Source organism: Choloepus didactylus, chromosome 8, assembly GCF_015220235.1.
Source record: "Choloepus didactylus isolate mChoDid1 chromosome 8, mChoDid1.pri, whole genome shotgun sequence".
NCBI classification, from domain to species: Eukaryota; Metazoa; Chordata; class Mammalia; order Pilosa; family Megalonychidae; genus Choloepus; species Choloepus didactylus.
The window spans coordinates 132,334,071-132,354,801 of record NC_051314.1 but is presented as its reverse complement, the minus strand read 5'-3'; the positions used below and the strand labels follow the sequence as shown (position 1 = coordinate 132,354,801).

At 45.5% G+C, this 20,731-nt stretch overlaps 1 protein-coding gene across 3 annotated transcripts in view; it reads right to left on the bottom strand.

Moving 5' to 3' along the window:
* CACNA1C (calcium voltage-gated channel subunit alpha1 C) overlaps window positions 1-20,731 on the bottom strand; it is a 647,070-nt gene that overhangs the window by 197,204 nt on the left and 429,135 nt on the right. For all 3 annotated transcript variants that reach the window (XM_037846263.1, XM_037846264.1, XM_037846262.1), the window contains exon 6: window positions 3,032-3,190. In XM_037846263.1, the coding sequence (XP_037702191.1) occupies window positions 3,032-3,190 (159 nt within the window). The remainder of the gene's footprint in view (window positions 1-3,031; window positions 3,191-20,731) is intronic.

Sequence of the window (20,731 nt, the reverse complement as noted above, 5' to 3'; positions counted from 1 at the left end):
GAGGAAAGGATCCTGCAGAAACAGCCCTTGGTCCTTTTCCCAGCAGGGAGGCTGGCTCCAAACAGAGGAGGGAGGTCCCCTTCCTGGTAGAGTCTTGTTGTCCTCTGACCCCCTGGCTCCCCTGGTTGATGGTCGCTTCTGAGACGGGAGCCAACTTCTCTTCTGAACTTGCAGGGTAAAGGCAAAACCCAGGCCATAAATAATCAGAGAGTCTGGTGGTAGGAAGCAGATATGTCGTGGTACATCTTCTGATTCTGCTTCACTGACAAGGATGGATGATGTGATCTTAAATTGGCCACACTAAATGGTGCGGTTCTCTTACCAGTAATTTCTAACCAGCGTCCAGGGTTACATGCTAGCAGGGTTGCATGCTCTTAGAGGAGCCTGCTGCCGGTAGAATTTTCCCATTAGGGAGATAGAAATCGTCTTCAGTTTTTGGATCATTCTCTGTAGCTCAGTGGTGCACAGGCATCTGATGGCCAGCAGGGTGCCATCTTTGCTCCAATGGCAGAATTTCACCATTTTGCTCTCCCCCATGTGGCACAGGCCATGGTGACATCCACTGCTGCAATGATGGGGAATCTTTGAGATTAAGCATCTCTGTGATTTTGGGTCTTGAGTTTGGGTCAAATGCATCGCTGATAATTTCAGTACAACTGCATAAACTTTAGACATACCACAGTCAGCTCTTAAGCAGGTTTTAGAACGAGTGCAAACATAGTCACACAATTAACATAAGTTTAGTGGTCAGGGGCTAGCTACCAATCAAACTGAAATGAAAGGAAGGTTTTGAATTAAAAGGGGAAATATTAGTCATTGCACTATTTGGTATTTCTTTAAGCGAGGCTGAGAATCTCCGAATTTTACCTAAAGGCAAGGCCTGTTTGCTCCAATTTTAAAGAAATTCTACTTTAAAAAAACCTGATAGTTTATTTTGCATAATTATGACCCAAGTAATTTGGAAATTCTCTCTAGATTGAAAAAAATCTTAAATCTTAAGCAGACTGTCCATCAAAAAAAAAAAAAAAAAAAAAGAAAGAAAGAAAAACAATTGACAATTGAGTAATTCTGTGACTACATTTTTTTAAAGGACTCTGGACAGGTGACAACCAATGACTAGAAACCTCACAAATACCAGTCAATCCATCCAGTCAAACCAGAACCTACAGACTAGGTAATCCATTATAGTTTCTGAATATGAATAAACTGTTCACTTCTTGTTCTGTAAGTGCTGTCCCTCTCCACCCCACAAACAAGAGGTGGCCCCTTAAATTAGATTTAATGACTGGGTTGAATGGGAATGAGAAGCAGTATAGATGGAGAGAAATGGGATATCCTTCCATGCTCCAGATAGATGCTCTCCCTTCTCCACCAAGATACCAGAAACTGAGACTGTCCTTTGAATAAAGGAAGCACATAAATTTGACCGTACTCACCCCTCTGCGTGTGTGTGTGTGTGTGTGTGTGTGTGTGTGTGTGTGTCTGGGGGGTATTTTTTCAAGTCTTTTGTGTTGAACTACTTTATATTGTCGGTTTAAAAGCCTTGTCAATTTCTGTTTCCATGTTTTTTGTAAAGGTCAAGCTGAGATTTTAGTAACTTAAGACAGCAGTTTGTAGCATATCCTGCAAGCCAAAACTCGAGATCTACTCAGGGAAGAGTTTAATGAGCCAGCATTGCTTGTCAAATATATTGATTTATGGAAGGGTCATGGGGAGAGAAGTCTCAAAAAGGAAAGAATTGAGAAGTCATGGGCCAGAAACAAGCCTTCTCCTTGAGAAAAAGTTTTGTTACTGGCAAAGAGATGATTCCACGCCTCCCCTCCTCCCCTCTGGGGTGGGGATGGGGGCTTCTGCCTGTGAATGGAGAACCAGAAAACACTAGGAGCAGAGGAGCTGGGTCAGCCCCTCTAGCCAAGCAGGGGGAAAGACTTCAGGGTTAGGATGAGGAGAGCCAACTAGCCGAGGACAAAGCTGCCTGCTTACAAGGGCTTTTGACAACAAATTACACTGAACAACCCATGGAACGGAGACGTACCCAGGGGCAAGGCTAGTTTTGGTTCTTAAATTAAAATATGCAGGGTTGGCTTTAAAAAGTGATGGACTGGTTCCTCACAAATCCAAGCACAGAACTGTCACATGACCTGGCAATTCCACACTTAAGTATATATCCTAAAGAACTGAAAACAGGGACTCAGACAGATATTTGCACACCGATGTTCCTAGAGGCATTATTTGCAATTGCCAAAAGGTGGAAACAACCCATGTGTCCATCGACAGGTGAATGGATAAACAAAATGTGGTATATTCAGCCATAAAAAGGAACGATGTTCTGATACATGCCACGACATGAGCGAACCTTCAAGATATGTTGAGTGAAATAAGAGGACACAAAAGGACAACTACTGCATGATTCCACTTATCGGGAATATCTAGAATAAGCAAATTTGTATGGACAGAAAGTAGATTACAGGTTACCAGGGGCAGGGGTGGGGGTGAGGAATGGAGAATTCTGTTTAATGGGAGCAGAGTTTCTGTTTGGGGGGATGGAGAAGTTTAGGTAGTGGACGGTGGTGATGGTAGCACAAGACTATGAATGTAATTGACACCACTGAATTGTACACTTAAAAAATGGTTAAAATGGGAAATTTTATGTTCTCTCTCTCTATATATATACACCACAATTAAAGAAAAAAGCTGCCTCTTCCAAGCCAAGGGGGAAAAAGTGATGGATTGACAAAAGATAGTTTCTAATTCTTTAACTATTTCTTGAATTGCATCGCTCATTTCAGCAGTGCTCAATAATGCAGGACAATGTCTTTTAACAGAGATCTATTATAGTTAAAAAAAAAAAAATCAGAACATAGAGAAAAAGAATAGCAATCTCTGCCTCTCAGTTTACCCAGGGTCTGGCAACGTGAGCATCTGAACGAAGGGGTCTCACCCGGGCCCGGCTGGTGGAGCGGGCTGCAGCGCCCAGCGGCAGGGAACCGAGAGCCTCCTGCGAGCGGGCCGCCCAGCACCCTCCCCTTACCAGCTATGCCCTCCTGGTTGTAGCAGGTCTTGTGCATCTTCCCCATGAAGAGCTCCAGGCCGATGATGGCGTAGATGATGATGACAAACAGCACGAGCAGGGCAATGTGCAGCAGGGGGACCATGGCCTTGATGATGGAGTTCAGGACCACCTGGAGACCTGCAAGGAAAAAACAGTCGTAGCATCAGCAGCCAGAGCATCGCTCCACAAGTGAGGCGTCACCGGCCCCAGGGTTCAGATGGGGAAACTGAGGCTCAAGGTGCTGCAGTCAGTTGGGGATCCAAACCCAGGTTGGCCCAACTCCAAATCACTGTTGAAGGCACAGCCGCCCAAAGGGGCTGGTAGCTGCTGCACTTCTAAGAACGAATTGTTTTCACCCTGAACCCTCTAGTTTTTCTAATATCCCATTTTAGAGACCACCGCACATCTTCTTCTCCTCCTAGAGCAGCTTCTCCTGCAGAGGGAGCCCACTTAGACTAGAGGTGCCATGCAAGGACTTGACCTCTCAAGGTTTGGCTTGGGGTGGGATTGCTAGAGCCCCAAGGCTGACCCTTCTGCTATAACACACCCATCAGCCTGGAAGTTGGGCATCCAGTAGGGTGGGGCATGCTTTGCTGAGGCTGACCCCTACCACCTGGATACCTCTGGGTGGTGAGGTCTCCAGGACAGGGCTGAGGACGCAGCTCTTAAAGCACCTTCTCTGGCTTATATGCTGGACTTCTCCTTCCTACAGACCCCTGACCAGGCCACTTCCTCTCAGAACGTGACTCTGAAGAACACTGGAGCCTTCCATTCAAAACCCCTGACAAGCACATGGGTCTTTTCAGTGTACCCCAAAGGTCTGTAGGCCTGCCTGCTGTCCAAAGGGAGGACACCCTTCCTGATAAGCTCGATGACACCTTAATAATATAATGTGATGGTTAGCTTCATGTGTCAACTTGGCCAGGTGATGGGACCCAGCTGTCTGGTCAAGCAAGCACTGGCCTAACTGTTGCTGTGAGGACGTTTGTGGCTGGTTAATAAACCAACAGGCTGGTTTATTAAATCATCAGTCAATTGACTGCAGCTGTGACTGATGCTGTCAATGAAGGGCATGTCTTCCACAATGAAAGGATGCAGTTGACTGGATTTAATCCAATCGATCAGTTGAAGACTTTTAAGCGAGACAGATAGAGGACCTTCACTTCTTCTTCAGCTGATCAGTGAGTGAATCGTTTCCTGAGGAGTTCGACGAACATGTTCATTGAAGTTGCCAGTTCATTTCCTGAGGAGTTCGTTGAAGTTGCCAGTTTGCTTCCTGAGGAGTTCATCGAACACCTTCATTGGAGTTGCCAGTTTGCTGCCTGCCTTATGGAATTTGGACTTGTGCATACCCACAGTTGCGTGAGACACTTGTATAAATCTTATATTCATAGATATCTCTCATTGATTGTTTCCCTAGAGAACCCTAACTAACACATATACCGAGGACACTACTCATTTAAAGATGCTGCTGCCAGCCATTTGCAAATGATGGGGAGGTGGTTACCTGCAAGTCACCTCCAGATTATTCCCCAACCCCCCAAAGTCACTTTGAGCTTTGTCCCAAGAGTGAATGTGCCAAGTCTTCCCATCCTAGGAGAGAAGCCAAGGGAAGGGCCAGGCCTCATTCCCGACATCTGGACCAGTTGTGCTGGAGCTCATCTTGGGGACCACACCCCCCGAATTGCACCATGTGGATCATTCTGATTTCTTCCTCTGACCTGCCAACCGCCCCAGTGTCCTCCCCTCCCAGCCACGTAAGTCTCTCCCTTCTCTGTGTTTGGGGTGGTGGGTGGTGGTGGTGGGTGGTGGTGGTGGATTTCACCTTTGTATTTGCCTACCACCCTCTCCTCTGGATAAACAAAAGTGGGGCCCTCTCCCCCCAGACCTCAAGGTGGTCACAGGTGAGTTGCGCTTTGGTGGAGTGGTTATCACAAGGCTAATTAGAAGAATTCTCCCCAGCTATTAAGCCAAGCTGGGAAGAGAAAAGAAAAAAAATGAAAGAAGAGAAAAGCTGGAATAATTTTACCTGTGAATTAATGAGCGTGCTTTGCAGCCTCCCATTAGAACAAGATGTTTTCAGATCCAAATGATTCCATTAATTAGCAAGTTGTACACACATTAGTGTTAAAGTATGCGAAGCCACGGATAAAGTTGAAAACTGGGAACTGCAAAGCAACTTTCAGAGGCGTCTGCCGGGGGCTGCGAGGGGTGGGGGTGGGAATGGAGGAAGGGGGGCGGGGAGCATTGTAAGTGCTGCTCCTGAACGGGGGAGGTGAACCCCCAAATCCAGGCTGCCCTGGGCACAGGAGGCTTTGTTATCAGGCCTTCAGTGCTCCAGCCTCAAACGGCAAGAAAACACGAGACGCGGTGGGAAAGTCTCCAGGAGCAGTCAGAGGGGCTGGTCCAAAGGGCAGCTCAGCCAGCTTCAACCTCTAATGGCCTCTCCTGCTCTTAGAATAAAGACCAGAATCCTTTTGGTGCCCTGTGAGGCCCTGGAGGATCTGCCTTGCCCACCTCTTCAAGTCCCCTCCCAGGCCCCTGGCCCTCACTCTCTGGAATCTAGCTTAGTCTCTGCTTCCCGGGGAGTCTGGAAGTTTCCATGGCCAGTCCAGGACAGGCTGCCAGGTTCTGCCTGCTTTCCTCATGGCCGGCCTGGGACTGCAGCAGCCAGGCTGGCAGGTGACGGCATGGGGCCAGAATTCCTCCTTTCCCATCACTCATGCACAGCTTGGTTCTCACGGCCTAGATGTTTAACAGCTTCTTCTTGGGATTGGCTTGAGCTGTCCCAGAAAGAGCAACTCCAGCTCAAGTTCTAATTTGGAAAACACAGCAACATCTCTCCCTTGTCTGCCCCCCCCCCCCCTTGTTGCTTAGAAAAGCCATGCTCAGGCTGGTAAGCAATGGCTGGACCCTTCTTCAAGAATTGTTGGTGGAGGCAAAACGGGTCCTAGAAAAGCCTGGTAAAGTCACCGCTGTAAATGCCCCAAATGCAAGAGCATTATCAGCCTACAAACACAATGAGCCTATTTTCCTAGCCCTAAAACAAGGCTAGGATATGAGGTCTTACAAATACTTATGTACTTATGGGGACAACAGAATAGAATATTTAATATGAGAACTATACTGGGAATTCAGAAAAATATGGTTTCACATAGGGACCCAACAACGCATAATCTAGAAATTGAGTCTGCTAATTAGCAGTTCACATCAGGTGGCCTTCTCTTGGCGGGTGGAAAAATTCCAACAATGTCTGGCTGCCAGGAAGACCTTCCAGGAAGGAGGGGGTTCAGGAAGTGTCATCATTAAATGCTGGGGTTAGGAGAAGGCCTGAGATGGAGCTTAGCTGGGGTACGTGGTTTTTCCTTTTCTCCCTCATATGTTGCTGTTAGGCCCTGGACAAATTCCTGCATTCCCTCTGGACTTCAACTTGAGAATTCCAGGCGACGAAGGCTTTAGAGGCTCTGTGGCTGTAAATCATCCCGTTTTTACTTAAAAGATCGGGAGAAAATGTCAAGTATGGAAAGCAAAACCTAGCATCTTCCTTTAAGATAGTGTTGAGATAAGCCTGAAAACACACAAGTTGGCTTAGGGTTGGTGCTTCCACCTTCTACAGTTCACCATGATGGATATAGGAGGGAACAGAGAGCCCACATTCTCCTGTTTTGTAAAAGCGTCTCACCAAATTCTGCTTCGGTGATGAACAGTTCAACTCGGCCCCTGAGGTAATATTAGGAAGGAGTCTGAAAATGATCTTGTGTGTAGGAGTCTGAGAAAAGTGGGAAATGAAAAGTTACCCTGAAAGGACTGAAGGGTAATGTGCAAAAGTGTTGTCCAATCAAGAGCTGGACTTAGGGCTCTGTCCTTTCCACGTAACCCTACCTCTGTGCTCCTCTCTTTCAAAGTTCACTAAGTCATTCTGGGATAAAATGGGAGGGGAAAGAGAGAGATCATTGAAGATCTCCAAACTGGAGCTCTTTGCTAAGATGAGTTTGATTTCATTGTTCAGTTCCACATTGACTTATCGCTTAGTTGGTGGTGGTTAAGAACATGTATTCATATTCCCAACTATTCAGACTCCATGCTTTCTGACCAAGCATTAGGAAAGCCATAAAAACGATCGAGGAGGCTTGATCAGAGAATCTATAAGGAAATAGTGCCGAGAATCCCTGAAATAGAGAAAGAAAAGTTTGGGGCTGGCCGAGGGTTAGGATGGTGGGGAGTAGGCAGAAGTTTCTCCCAGACGGACTCAAAGTTTGTCGGAACAAGAAGTGGACTCTGGGGTCAGCTGATGCAATGCCTTAATTTTCACTCACTCAAAGGATATTTATTGAACTGTGCTCTCTGGGCCACCCACTGTGCTAGGGATGAGGGATTCAGGGGTGAGTCAGAGGCCTGAGGCCTTGCTTTCACGGAGCTTGTAATGGAAACCAAACAGTCAAATAATCACACAATCGATATATAATTACTCTGTTAAGAGCTTTAAAGGAACAGAAGGCTTCCTCAGGAAGTGACACTGGGGCTGGAGACTGAACGACAATGAGGAGCCGGCGAGGGCAGCAGGCAGGTGGATGGGTCCGAGCAGGGGGTACTGCACATTCCAGCTGCAGAATGTGGCCTGGGTGCCCGGGGAGAGGCCCACGGCTCTCCTACGTCTGCCCCAAGCTTCTTCCTCGGCTTGTTCTGCCACTTCACAGGAATGATTGGAAGGAGATTCGGGGAACCGGTTCTCTGCTTCTGTTTGAGGTCAGAGGAAGCAGGAATCACAGTTGCTTTCAGGAAGCACATGAGAAAGACTCTCTGACAACTTCCTCATCTGTTGAATGGAGGAAATAATCCCCATCATTTGCCATAGAGGGAGGAGAATTAGGCCAAGGGTTCTCTAACTCCAGTGGCCTTTTGGGGGCCACCTTAATCGTGAGCCCCTTAGCAGGGTTCATCCAACCGAAGGCACGGTTGGGGCACCCATGAGAAGCAGGCTCTACAGAAAGCCCTGATGAAACGAAATGCCCAGTAAACCTCAGACCCTGAAAAATTTCTTCTAGAATGTGATCAGCTCCATTCATGACACAGTCAATGTTTACCAGTGAACGTACAGGTCGGTGGTTTCTCTGCTGACTTGGGACCCTGCAGTGCCTCCGGGACATCACTGAGAGGACATCAGCCTTGGCCCAAGGCTAGGGTGATGTCAGGACACGTCCTCGCTCTGGGGCCACCCTGGGAGTTTTAGGAAACAACACCCCGATTTATGCTCGCCATCCTCTCCCCTCAGGATGCAGGCAGAAAAGTGGAGGAGCTGAATGATGATAACTAACCCAACCAAAGCAGGTTATGTCTTCCGCATTAGCCAACAAACTTTTAATTAAATTCAAACACTATGATGGAGTCACTAGATGGTGAGCAAATGCTAAGCTTCTTTACCAGCTCCTACTGCAGAAGCGGACTCATCCACCAAAATAGGTGTCCAAAGGAAGGGACACCGCTGAGAGGACATCACCCTACGGGCACCCTCTAAGCTCTGTTCTGCCCCTGACCCCCCTTTCCTTGCACCTGGCACACTGACTGCCAGGAAGTCCAGCTAAAGCTCCTGCCTCTCCCATGAGGGGAATCTGGAGTGAGGCTTTCCCTCTCCAGCTACTTCCTTATCCAGGGCAGAACTCCTGCCAGAGAAGCTCCCCCTTCCCAAACGGAGAGAACCAGGTGTGCCAGGCTGTAGACATCTCTTCCCCTATGGGGTTTTACAGGGCCAGGGTTGCCTTTCTCAAGGCCACTACCAACACCTGCAAACCTCCTGAGCACCTGCAAAGGACACTGCCACTGGCCGTGGGAGGTGCAAGAGGCAGGGCGGGGCGGTGGCTAACAGCACTCCTGGAGCCACAGGACCAGGTTGAATCCTGGCTGCACCACTGCCCAGCCGTGTGACCTTGGACAAGCTATTTGACCTCACCCTAGAATGACGACGATGATAGCTCCGACCCATAAGGTGTCAGGAAGATTAAAGGAGGTGACTCATGTGAAGTGTGCAGAAACCTGTCCAGCCCATAGCAAATCTATGTAAGTGATGCTTTTCTTTACTGCAAGCTGTGGTCAGGCTCTTGGGGCAAAACGCTAGAGCAGGGAACGTGCCCGGGAGTCCCCTGGGGATCCTGATCCGGTACCCCTGGGGTGGGGCCTGGGTTCTGCATTGCTAACCAGGTCCCAGGTGATGCTGAAGCTGTCGGTCCACAGACCTCGCTGTGAGAAGCAAGCTCCTCCAACACGCTGGTCACCCTGGAAGGCCACAGCTGCCTCTTCCAGCCTTGCTGAGGTCCCAAGACAAAGAGTGGGGTGATCCTGATCACGTCACTCCTACTCAGTCATTTGTATAATCAGAAAAGCACGGGAAGCAAGCACCGTGTGTAGAAAAGACCACTTAAGAACGGGTGTGAGACTACTTTAGGGTTAATCATTATTAAAAATTTTATTTTAGTTTTTTCCATACACACGATTTCTGCAGAACACAAGACAGGGAGACATGTCCCTACACTGCACCACTGGGAGCATAAGTGATGTATGCGTGTGTCTCTCCTTCCAGCAGCCATAAAAGCTATTCAACAGAGTTATGGAAGACACTCTGACAACTGCAACCCAAGGCTGCAGCATTACAGGTATGAGCAGCTCAACACTCATTTTCCCTTTTGGCAGCATGGCCTTTATCATGGGCTTTCCCAAGCTGGCCTCCTCCAAGATGACAGATGGCCTCTGACTGGCCGATCCCATGCTTGTGCCTTGGTCATTGTTTTTCTTGACCTACAGGATGCTATTGATTACTTCTTTCTCCTTTTTCTTTTTTTTTCCCCCCTCCCTTTCTTCTTTTTGAAATTCTCTCCTATTCTTGCCTCCTGAACAGTGCACAATTTTAGTTTCCCTACAACATCGTAATTAATTCTTCTCCCTTCTCCGCTCCCTCCCTTCTGGACCTCTTTTATGCTAGTGTGCTGGTTTGGATGCATTATGTTCCCCAATATGCCATGTTCTTCGGTGTAGTCTTGTGGGGCCAGAGGTATTAGTGCTGATTAGGTTGGAATCCTTTGATTGTTCCCATGGAGATGTGACTCAATCAACTGTGGGTGAGACCTTTCATTGGATAATTTCCATGGAGCTGTTATCCCACCCATTCAGGGTGGGTCTTAATTGAATCACTGGAGTCCTATAAAAGTGTTCACAGAAAAAAGGAGGTGCTGCAGCCAAGACAGACACTTTGAGGAACACACAGGAGCTGAGAGTAGAGCTGGAACACAACCTGGGATCAGCAGACACCAGCCACCTGCCTTCCCAGCTAACAGAGGTTTTCCAGACACCATTGCCCTTCCTTCAGAGAAGGTATACTTGTGTTGATGCCTTCATTTGGACATTTTCATGGCCTTCAGACTGTAACTTTGTAACCAAATAAAGCCCCTTTATAAAAGCCGATCCATTTCTGGTGTTTTGCAGAACAGCAAATACTCAAAGATGAAAAAGAGACAGTCCCTGATAAGGAGGAGTTGTCAGCCAGGGTGAGAGAGAGACGAGATAACAACTACATGCAAATTCAGGGAAGAACGTTCCTCAGAATTATGCCCCCAAACTCTGGAAGCATAAAGGAGAGGTGGGACTGACTTAATCTGGGGGAAAAGGAAAATGTTTCCCAGAGGGGTGGACATGTGAGCTGAGTCAGTGGGGGAAGCATCTTCCTTCTACTCTTTATTTGGTCAGTCTTCTGCCCTTTGTGTGGCTCTCTCTAAACTCTCTCTGTCTCTCTCTCTAAATTCTTCTTTTCTGAGAAAACTCATTCATATCACTCCCTCCCAGAGGTTCAATCATCACCACCCCATAGCTGAGTCCAAAATCTGCAATTATGCTTTTTTTGACCTCCCTCCTGAGTTCGTGCTTTTCCACAAGCCTATAGAGATTTCTACTAGGTTGTCCCATCATCTCCTCACAATCAAGACATCTAAACCTGAGCTTATCTCCCTCTCCCCAAAACCACTCCCCACGAGGCTCAAAACCTGGCAGCCACCTGCTCCTTCACCAATCCCAGACAGTTCTTCCCTGGTAGCGCCCATCACTTCTCCTCTTCCCACTGCAGCCACTGGGGTCCTCAGCCTCTCCTGCCTGATGGGTACACCAGCGTCCTGTCTCCAGTTTTCTCCCACCCCACCCCATTCTGCATACTACTGTCTGATTACTTGCCTGAAAATGCTGTTTTCCATGGCCCTGCTCAGAACCTGCAGGTGCTCATCATAAACGGCCGAGTCCAAATCCCCTTCTACACTGTCTATAGTAGGCACTCAAAAATTATTTATGAAGCCACCTTACAAATATCAGATCGGAAGTTTCCAGCAAAAAACAGGTGGCTCATTCAAATTAAGGTGATTTGAGGTGTTGATGCATTTTACAAAGGCTTGGGCAGGGTGAAGAGAACCACAGGGGAGTGTCCTGGGCTTAGCAGGAAGAGTGAACTATCAGCAGCCCTAAGCCTGAGGAAGGGGATGGAGGGAGTGGCTGTAGGGAGCGGGAAGGAGAGTCATCTGTGGGGAGTTGTGATAATACCAGTCAAGATGACCCACGGGAAGGATCTGGGGATATACAAACTCTGAGCCCACCCTCCTCCTTACTGCTGAGCTCCTGCTGGGATCCCCATTGACTGAAGCCAACTGGAAGCTGGAAAGCAAGGGACCCTTTCGATATAGTCCACATGCCAGCCTCCCAGACCAGAGAGCAGAGTAGAGAAGCGTGAGGCAAAGGGATGTCACCGGGCAGACAGAACAGTGAGCTGGAGTTGTTGGCAAGCTATCTTTGGCTTTTCATGCGCCACCATCACCATTCCATTAAACCAAGGGGAGTTATAGTATCTGGAGGGCATCTAAGTTTTATAGGCCAAGACGACCCCACCCAGGGAGGCTGATGAGATAAATGTCCTCTGATTCAAACCCACCAGCCAACTCCGGTCCTCGTTTTCCAAAGACATACCTGGACAGAGTCTAGAAACCAATGCTCCCTTGGATAGGGTCATGGCCATTGGTCCATGCTTACTTCTGATGTACATGAACCAGTTCCCATTGGTTAGAACTCAGAGGCACAATGAATCTCACAAATCATGTTTTGTGCCTTCATTTGGTTAATGGAGCAATAGACACTTTCAATGGTCTCACAGGCTTAATGGCTTTTGAAAGAAAATAGTTCTAGCACTGGGAAGATAGGTAGTTCTCCCTTGGGTTAAGAAACAAGTTTGTCACGTTGAAGTTCAGGAGTGCCTGATTCATTTCCTTGCTGGAAAAGAGACTTCCTGTTAAAGGATGGAGGGACATTTGTCTGGCTAGCTTTTCTACAGTCTCAAGTTTCATGGTTTTACATGTCCTTGTTAGAATGCCCTTATTCATTAGAGGTTCTAGTTTATTCATTTTAAATTGGAGAAGTTGTGGGTTTACAAAAAAATTGTGCATAAAATACAGGGTTCCCATGTACCACCCTATTATTAACATCTTGCCTTGGTGTGAAACATTTGTTACGACTGACGGAAACACATTTTTATAATTGTACTATTAACTATAGTCCGTGGTTTAACTTAGGGTTCATGGTTTCTGTTGTGTAGTTCCACTGTTTGTTGTTTTTTTAAAATTTTTTATTCTAGTAACATATTTACAACCTGAATTTTCCCCTTTTACTGCAGTCAAATATATAATTCAGTTCTTTTAATTACGTTCACAATGTTGTGCTACCATCACCACCATCCATTACCAAACTTTTCCACTGTCCCAAATTCTCATTTATTTTTAATTTAACCTGTCCACATCAATAAATTTCAGCATCCCCTAAATGATGTGAAGAACACTAAAGGAGGGCTGTTGTCCCAGGAAGGGATGGTGGATACTCTGTGGTTTAATAAATGATAAACTTACGGGGTAATTAAAATGTCAAGCTTCATGTTGAATTAATTTTTTTATTAGCAATGTAGGTTGGAAAGAGAAGCTCAGAGAAAACAGAGAAGAAATCCTGGTGTTAGGGGAACATTAAATATGGCAAAATGGAGACTGATCCCAAGCAAACAATGATAACGATAATAATAGCTTCCATTTCTTGAGCACCCAGTGTGTGCTGGGCACTGTGCTAAGTGCTTTACAGGCATCACTTCATTTAATTCTCCAACTATCAATAAAGGTCAATAAACTGAGGCTTAGGTAAGACAGATAACTTACACACCTGATAAATGGTGGAGCTGGAGTTACAACCAAGCCAACTTTACTCTAAAGCCTCCACTCTTAGCCACCATCGAGGCAAAGACAGCAAATTCCCTGCACAGATGCCACTACTTTCTGACCTTGTGCCACATGTCGCTATTGATCAGGGCCTCTTCTCCTCAGGTCCCAGCTGGGGCCCCACAAGCCTTCTGAACAGAACATCTCTCATGGCAGCCCTGATCCTCTGGAAGCAACTGGACCACGATTTGCCGTCCCTGCATGCTGCCTCTCTATTAGCAGTGTGATGGTCTATTTGCAACACCCTGTGGAACTTTCTGCTACAGGCAGGAAAGGAAATGCCTCTTTTGGCACCTGGCAACGATGTAGATGCCTGGGCATGCACTTTTTCTTCTTTTCCTAAACTTTTGGAAAAAACTTGTGAAATATAACATAGCTACAGAAAAGTGCAAAAAAGAAAGATGTTACAGCAAACGATTTATCACAAAACGAATGGCCACATAACCACTACTTGAGTCGAGAAATGGAACATGGTCAGGTGCACAGAAGATCCCACATGACTGTTCCAGTCGGATCTCCTCCTGCACCAAGATAGCCACGAGTACCACCATAACTTCAATAACGAGCTAAAACAGGCCATTCACCACGTTAATGAACGAAAAAATGCATGAGCCTATCAATAGATGTAGAAAAATTTCTGATAAAATTTGGCATCCATTTGTTCCCTAATTGTTTACATTCTTTTCTGTTATTTCCATCCATTGGATTCTCTATGCTCGTTTCTCAGTATTTTCCCCTGCCCTCTCTACAGTCCAATAATTCTTTTTACAGCTGTGCCACAGCTTCTTGTAAACCTATTCCTTGCATTCATTTAGCCGTTGTCTTCTTCATGTCTAAAATTTACAGTTGGTTCATTTCCATGTCTTCTGGTTCTCTGAAAACTTTTCAATCTTGTCTTTTATCTCCTTGAACATAGTAAATATAGTTATTTGCAAAGCTAAATCTGATAATTCCAATATCTGGATCCCCTGTGGATCTGTTTCTATCATCTATTGCTTCTGCTCATTTTCATTCATGTTATTTTTTGTCCGTGTGCCTGATTATTTTGTTTTGTGGGTTAGACTTTGCAAACTTGGTTTTCAAAAGATTTTGAGAATTTTGATGTCATTTTTCTCTAGAGAGGATTTATATTTGTTTCTGTCAAGCATCTTTTCCAAGTTTCAAAAGAGGGAAGATTTAGAATCTTTCATCCACCATTTCCAATTGTCTTCAGCAGGACAGTTGATCCAAAGTACCTCATCTGCCAATTCTGAAAGCAAAAGTGGCCCACGTTTCTTAAGAGAGAAGCTTCCTAGGGAAATCCTCTCACGATAGTTTTTCCTACCACTCCCACCTCCAGAACCAGGGACCTGGGTCTTTCAATACATGGGATATTCTGTCGCTGCCTGTTACATTTCTTTAGTGCTTGATCCTGGACAGAGAGACTTGGAGAGAAGTTTCTGGGGACTGGCTGCAGGCAGAGTGACATAACTGACAAAAAGATAAAAACAGAGGGAGTGGTGGTCCATTGCAATCACTGCTAATTCTGACTCCTTCCTTCAGAAATGCATAAAAATGCAGCTTCTTGGAGAACTGTAAAATGTCTCCATGGTTTTGGTGGCAAATGAGATCTACTGACAACAGAGTTATCAGGTTGGAGGAGTTACTAAGATTCCCTGATTATACCTCCCTCCCTTTATATTCCAGCAAATGCAGCAACTCAGATTTCTCTTCCCTAGTTGTTCTTGATGCTGAGTTTGACAAAGAACCAAGCCTGTTAACTGTTGCCAGTGTCTCTTTATGCCACAGGTTCATCTTTCCAGTCAACTCAAACAAGATAATGTGAGGATCCCAGACCAATGCATTTCCCCATTCTGGCTCACATTTCTACAGCACCAAGCAGGACCTTAGCACTGACTGACTTTACTGTAGAGGAAACAATATCCAAATATTATGTTTTCTTTCTTTCTTTCTTTTTTTTAAGATTTTGGATTTAGTAGAAAAGATACCAGGCTACTTCCTTTCCTGCCACTTGGCAAGTCATGTCACCTTTTTGGGTCTAGGTTTCAACATCATTAAAGGAAGACACTAGATGAGAACACCCAACTCGCCTATAAAATCGGCTGGATTGTTATTTTCCAAATACCTTAAGAAAGATTCTGGTGCTTTTCCCTCTAACAATTTTTACTGTGCATTACACACAATAAGTCCTCGATAAATGTGTGATGAATGACTTCGTATATAACATATAATACATAGGGAATACCTTTCACCTTACATCTGCTAACCTATTGGTCATTCATTTTGGGGTTTAAAAATTAAGTAGTTTCAGCCATTTTGGAGTAACTGGTATCAAACTAGCCCTTTCACCACATACAACTAAAAATCTGCACAAAATATAAGAGGCAACTCTTGTCAGGAAGTAGACATCAAGCAGCACAGACTTTAATTCCTGAGAGAATTGAAACTCATGGGGAAAATACCAAAATCATCCTTGTTCTCTTGTTGGGAACAATTTCTTGACTGTGGCCCAAAGAACTATAGTAGAAGCAGACTACTGCAGTCCCATTGAGCTGAGAAGGCAGAGATCAGAGCAGAATTTGGGAGAGCAGAAAGGAGCCAGATGGGTAAATAAGGGGCCTAGAAGTTTGTGTAGGGGTCTGTGAGTCTGTAGCTTGGGCTGGGTTGTACATGTGCAGGGTGAAACCACTAGGGCTTATCAGATGGTAACTGCTATGGGGTTGAAAGGAGAAAAGAGACATTAGATGCTAAGCAGTAGTGAAGAAAGCAATGTCAGGAGGTTGGAGTTCTAGCCTTGTCATAGTGGAGACATCTAGTTAATATCTCATTAAATCCTGGGTGTCAGCCTGGGATGACTGCAGGGCAGAAGGCACATTTCCTGGGAAGATCTGAACTGGCCTATCCCATTCTTCCCTGTCCTTCATCCTTCTCCCAGGGCAGTGAAGGGGGACCTGGTTACATAATGACCCCCACCCTGGGATCCTGAATCATGGTATAAATAATAATAAAAACTTACTGGAAAACTGAAAAAAAAAAAAAAAAAAAAAAACAACTCATTAAACTTCTGGGCAACCAACTGGGACACCAAACCCTAAAACCCAGCTCTGACAAGACCTGAAGGGAAAACAGAGTTTGGAGGTTGAAAGGATTGAGTTTTCAATTGATCTGCACTAACAAGCATAAAATCAAGTCTACATAAGCCAGTAATAGAATTTCCTGCTAAAGAATTTACACTTTTAAGATGAAAGATCCAGAGTCTCTACAACATATTATTCATGATTCAATACCCACTTAAAAAAAATCACTAGATTTAGAAAGAAATGGGAAAATGTGATCCATAGTTAAGAACCAAAGCAGCCAATGGAAACCGAATATGATTGCTCTGATGTTGGACTTAGAGATTTTAAAACAACTGTTACACGTATGTTTAAAGAATTAAAGGAAAATATATTCAAAGGATTAAAGGAGTACATGTTCTTAAAGTGGGAAAAGATATGGAATCCTGAAAGAAAAATGGGAAACTATAAAAAGGAACCAAATGGAAATTCTATAACTGAAAAGTAATTGAAATGAAAATTTCACTGAATAGGCTTAATGTAGAAAGAGACACCAGAAGACAAAGTCAGTGAGCTGGAAGAATAATAAGTTGAAATTATCCAATCTGTAAAACACAGAGGGGAAAAAAAAAGACTGAAGAAAACTGAGCAAAACCTCAGACACCAATGAGGTAATCTAGAACGGCCAAACATATGTGTAATTGGAGTTCCACAGAAGAATAGTGAGATTGGGGCAGAAAAAAATATTTGAAGAAACAGTGGTCGAAAATTTCCCAAATAGGATAAAAATTATCCAATTTCTGGATGGATCTAAGAAGCTAAGTAAACTCCAAGCAAGATAAATATAATGAAAACCACAATGGAACACATCATAGTCAAACTGCCAAAAACTAAAGAGGAGAAAATCTTGAAAGCAGTCAGAGAAAAAAAGTGAAATACTATGTATAGGGGAAGCATGAAAAGAATATCGGTGACTTCTCATTAGAGACAATGCAGGCCAGGAGAAGATGGAACAACTTTGAAGTTCTGAGGGGGGGGGGGGCTGGGGGGCACCTGTCAACCCAGAATTCTACATCCAGCAAAAATATTCTTCTAAAAGAGGATGGGATAAAACACTTTCAAATAAATGAAAGATGGGAGAATTCATCACCAGTAGACCTGTCTTATAAAAATGCCATGGGATGTCCTCCAACATGAGCAGAAATAATACAGGAAGGAATAAAAAGCACCAAAAATGGGAGGGAGGGAGGGAAGAAAGGAAGGAAGGAAGGAAGGAAGGAAGGAAGGAAGGAAGGAAGGAAGGAAGGGAAAGAATAAAATAAAAAAGTGGGTAAATATAAAAGATGTTTTCTTTTTCCTCATAATTTAATATTTGAAAGACAACTGACTTTAAAGCAAAAATAATAACACTGTAGTGTGGGATTTATAAAATGTATATAAGTAAAAGATGTATAACAATCACACAGGACAAAGGGAAGGGTAAATCAAATTATATTGTTGGAAAGTTATTGTATCTGTGACAGTACACTTAAAATGCATGAATTTTATTGAATTTAAACTATACTTCAATAAAGTTGATTTAACAAAACCAAGCACAGAAGGTCCCCGTCCTCTAATCAGCCCAACCTGGAGCCTGAATTAGGGAGAGAGGGAGCTGGACTCCTTGGAACTCTGATGGCTAACATCTGCTGAATGCTTCCTGTGTGTGTTGAGCACAACTCTAAACGCTCCACAAACATTCACTCGGTCCATCCTCACAATGACTTCATGAGGCAGGGGCGAGTTTACAGACCAGGAAACTGAGGCCTAAAGCTGTTAAGTGCCTTGCCTGACATCCCATAGCTCTGGGAGTGTGCACCTAAGTTCTGGAACCCACTGCCTGGGTCTTTAACCTCTGTCTGTCACGAGTCAGCAAGAGGAACGCACCAAGAATGACAGGTACCTGGGGCTCCAATTCTGTCTATGGATCACTTCCTAGGACATTTGTAAAGCATGGGTCACCTGTGAGCCCAAGTGGCCTTTATTATCACCGTTACTTCAAATTAGGTTGCAGTCACCTTGCCACAGGTCGTTAGTTTTCATGTTTGGGTGTCTCCAGGGAAGGAAGGGCCAGAGGCACGAGAGCTGCATGTGGGAGCTCCCTGAGTTTACGAGGCTGGTGCTTCTTCAGTGATTACTCTACCAGCTGCCTTGGTGCTGGGCACTTGATCAGTGCTGGATAAACCCCTGCTGAGTCCTTACCGGGCCTCTTCTCCCACCTCCGGGCCATATGATTGTTACTGCATTGGAAGCTGAGAGAAAGAGAGAGGAGCAAAGGGCTTTGCCAAAGACCACACCCCATCAAAGCCATCCTCAGGTCTAGAACTAGTGACCGAAAAAGAAATTCTCAGGCCACTGCTGCTCTCTATCACCAAAGCATGGAATGATTATGCTCAGAGGAACTTTAGGGCTAACACAGTCTCACTGGCTCAGAGGTCAAATGACCCAGTGACAGCCTAGCTAGACTTAGAGCACTGGTCTTGCTGGGGACCCAGGGTGCCTTCCATGTCATCCTAGGTCCTTCTGGTGGTAGTGATATCCTTTGCATCAGTCCGTGAGCTGACGGGGTTCACAAGCCCTAAAACTGTAAATAATAAGCCAAACCCCAAACTCCCGCAATTTCTAAAGCCAGATGTGGCAGCTTGCAGCTGGGGGAGCTCAGTAATCCCACCCTGCCAAGGAAAGCTGCACTCCCCCAAAACAACTGAGACCCCAGTTCTGGAGGCAGTGATTCCCAGCCTGGAAAACAACTGGAAACCATCTCCCGTTCACTACTTTGGGAGAGCACTTGGGGCTGTATTTGTCTATCTATAAATTAGGAAAACGTCCTCTGCCTTCCTGGACTGCTGGGCCAATTGATCAGCCAATAGAGCTCTTTGAGTCTGAAAGCCTTGTACTGATGCCGAGCTTTTGGGTGGTGGGTGCCCTAACATTTATCACCACCCACCTTCTGTTCTCAAATCAAAAAGAGCTGTTTTTCATCGTTGGGGGAATGTCTGTGCTCTTCAGTAAATACGAGAATTATTGTGTGATTGAACACATCCTTTGTCATTATTATTTTTTAAGCTGCTGTGTTTTGAACACCAAGTAATACAGATTTTCCCAGTTTAGTCACATACTGTTATTGATATTCAATAACAATAACCTCTCAGGAAAACTCCACGGCAGCAGAGGCCGGAACTTCTGAAATATGCTCATTGCTTAAATGAACTTACTTTGCCGCATTTGGGTCATCTTTCTTTCCTTACCACCTGATGCCATGGCCCAGAGGAATTCATAAAGTCTCTTTTCAAAAGGCAGATTTAAAAGAGTCTTTGTTGCCGGCAGCTCATGGGGCTTTGGGTAAAATCTCCTCCCTTTGAGGGGTGTGCCCGTCTTTAACCTCACTTTGTAGAGGGAGCTGCTGAGGCAAAGCAGAAAGCAGGGAAACAGTGAAGCCGGTGGCAAGGCGGGAACCACCCCTGCACCCCTGACTCCCAGGCCAGGATTCCCTGCAGAGGGACAAGCGCTGCCTAATTGGAGGAGAGAAGGGGGCTGTTCCGGTTTGCTAATGCTGCCGTTATGCAAAACACCAGAAATGGATTGGCTTTTATGCAGGGGGTTTATTCGGTTACAGGTGTCCAAGGTAATGCATCAACAATCAGATACCTTCACTGGAGGATGGCCAATAGTGTCCGGAAAACCTCTGTTAGCTGGGAAGGCACGTCGCTGGCATCCACTTGCTCCCAGGTTGCGTTTCAAAATGGCATTCTCTAAAATGTCATTTTTGGGCTGTTCTGTCCTCTTAGCTGCAGCTCCTCTTCAAAATGTCACTCTTAGCTGCTCTGCATCTGGGCCTGTGTGGCTCTTTTTAAAGTACTCCAGTGATCCAATAAAGACCCACCCTGAATGGGTGGGGCAACACCTCCATAGAAATAACCCAATGAAAGGTCTGGCCCACAGTTGATTGAGTCACATCTCCATGGAAACATCAATCAAAGATTCCAACCTAATAACGCTAATACGTCTGCCCTATAAAATTGCTTTTGGCAGGACATTATATATCCAAACTAGCACAGGGCAAAGGGAGCTAGCTTCTGCAGTGGAAGGGCAGGAGTCACCCCGGGCCATGTGTGAAAGGGCAAGCATCATGTGGCTCTGCTGTGAACGTGAAAGGTGTTGGGGAACCAGGGCACAGCTGGCCACAGCTGGGAGCTGACTCCAGACAGCTCAGCAAAGCCGTTCAGCTGAGTCGCAAGGAGCGGTTTTTCCTGTCTGGAATGCTAAGGGGCCCCACTGTTTGTAGTTGTCCTCCAGAGGGCTCTGCT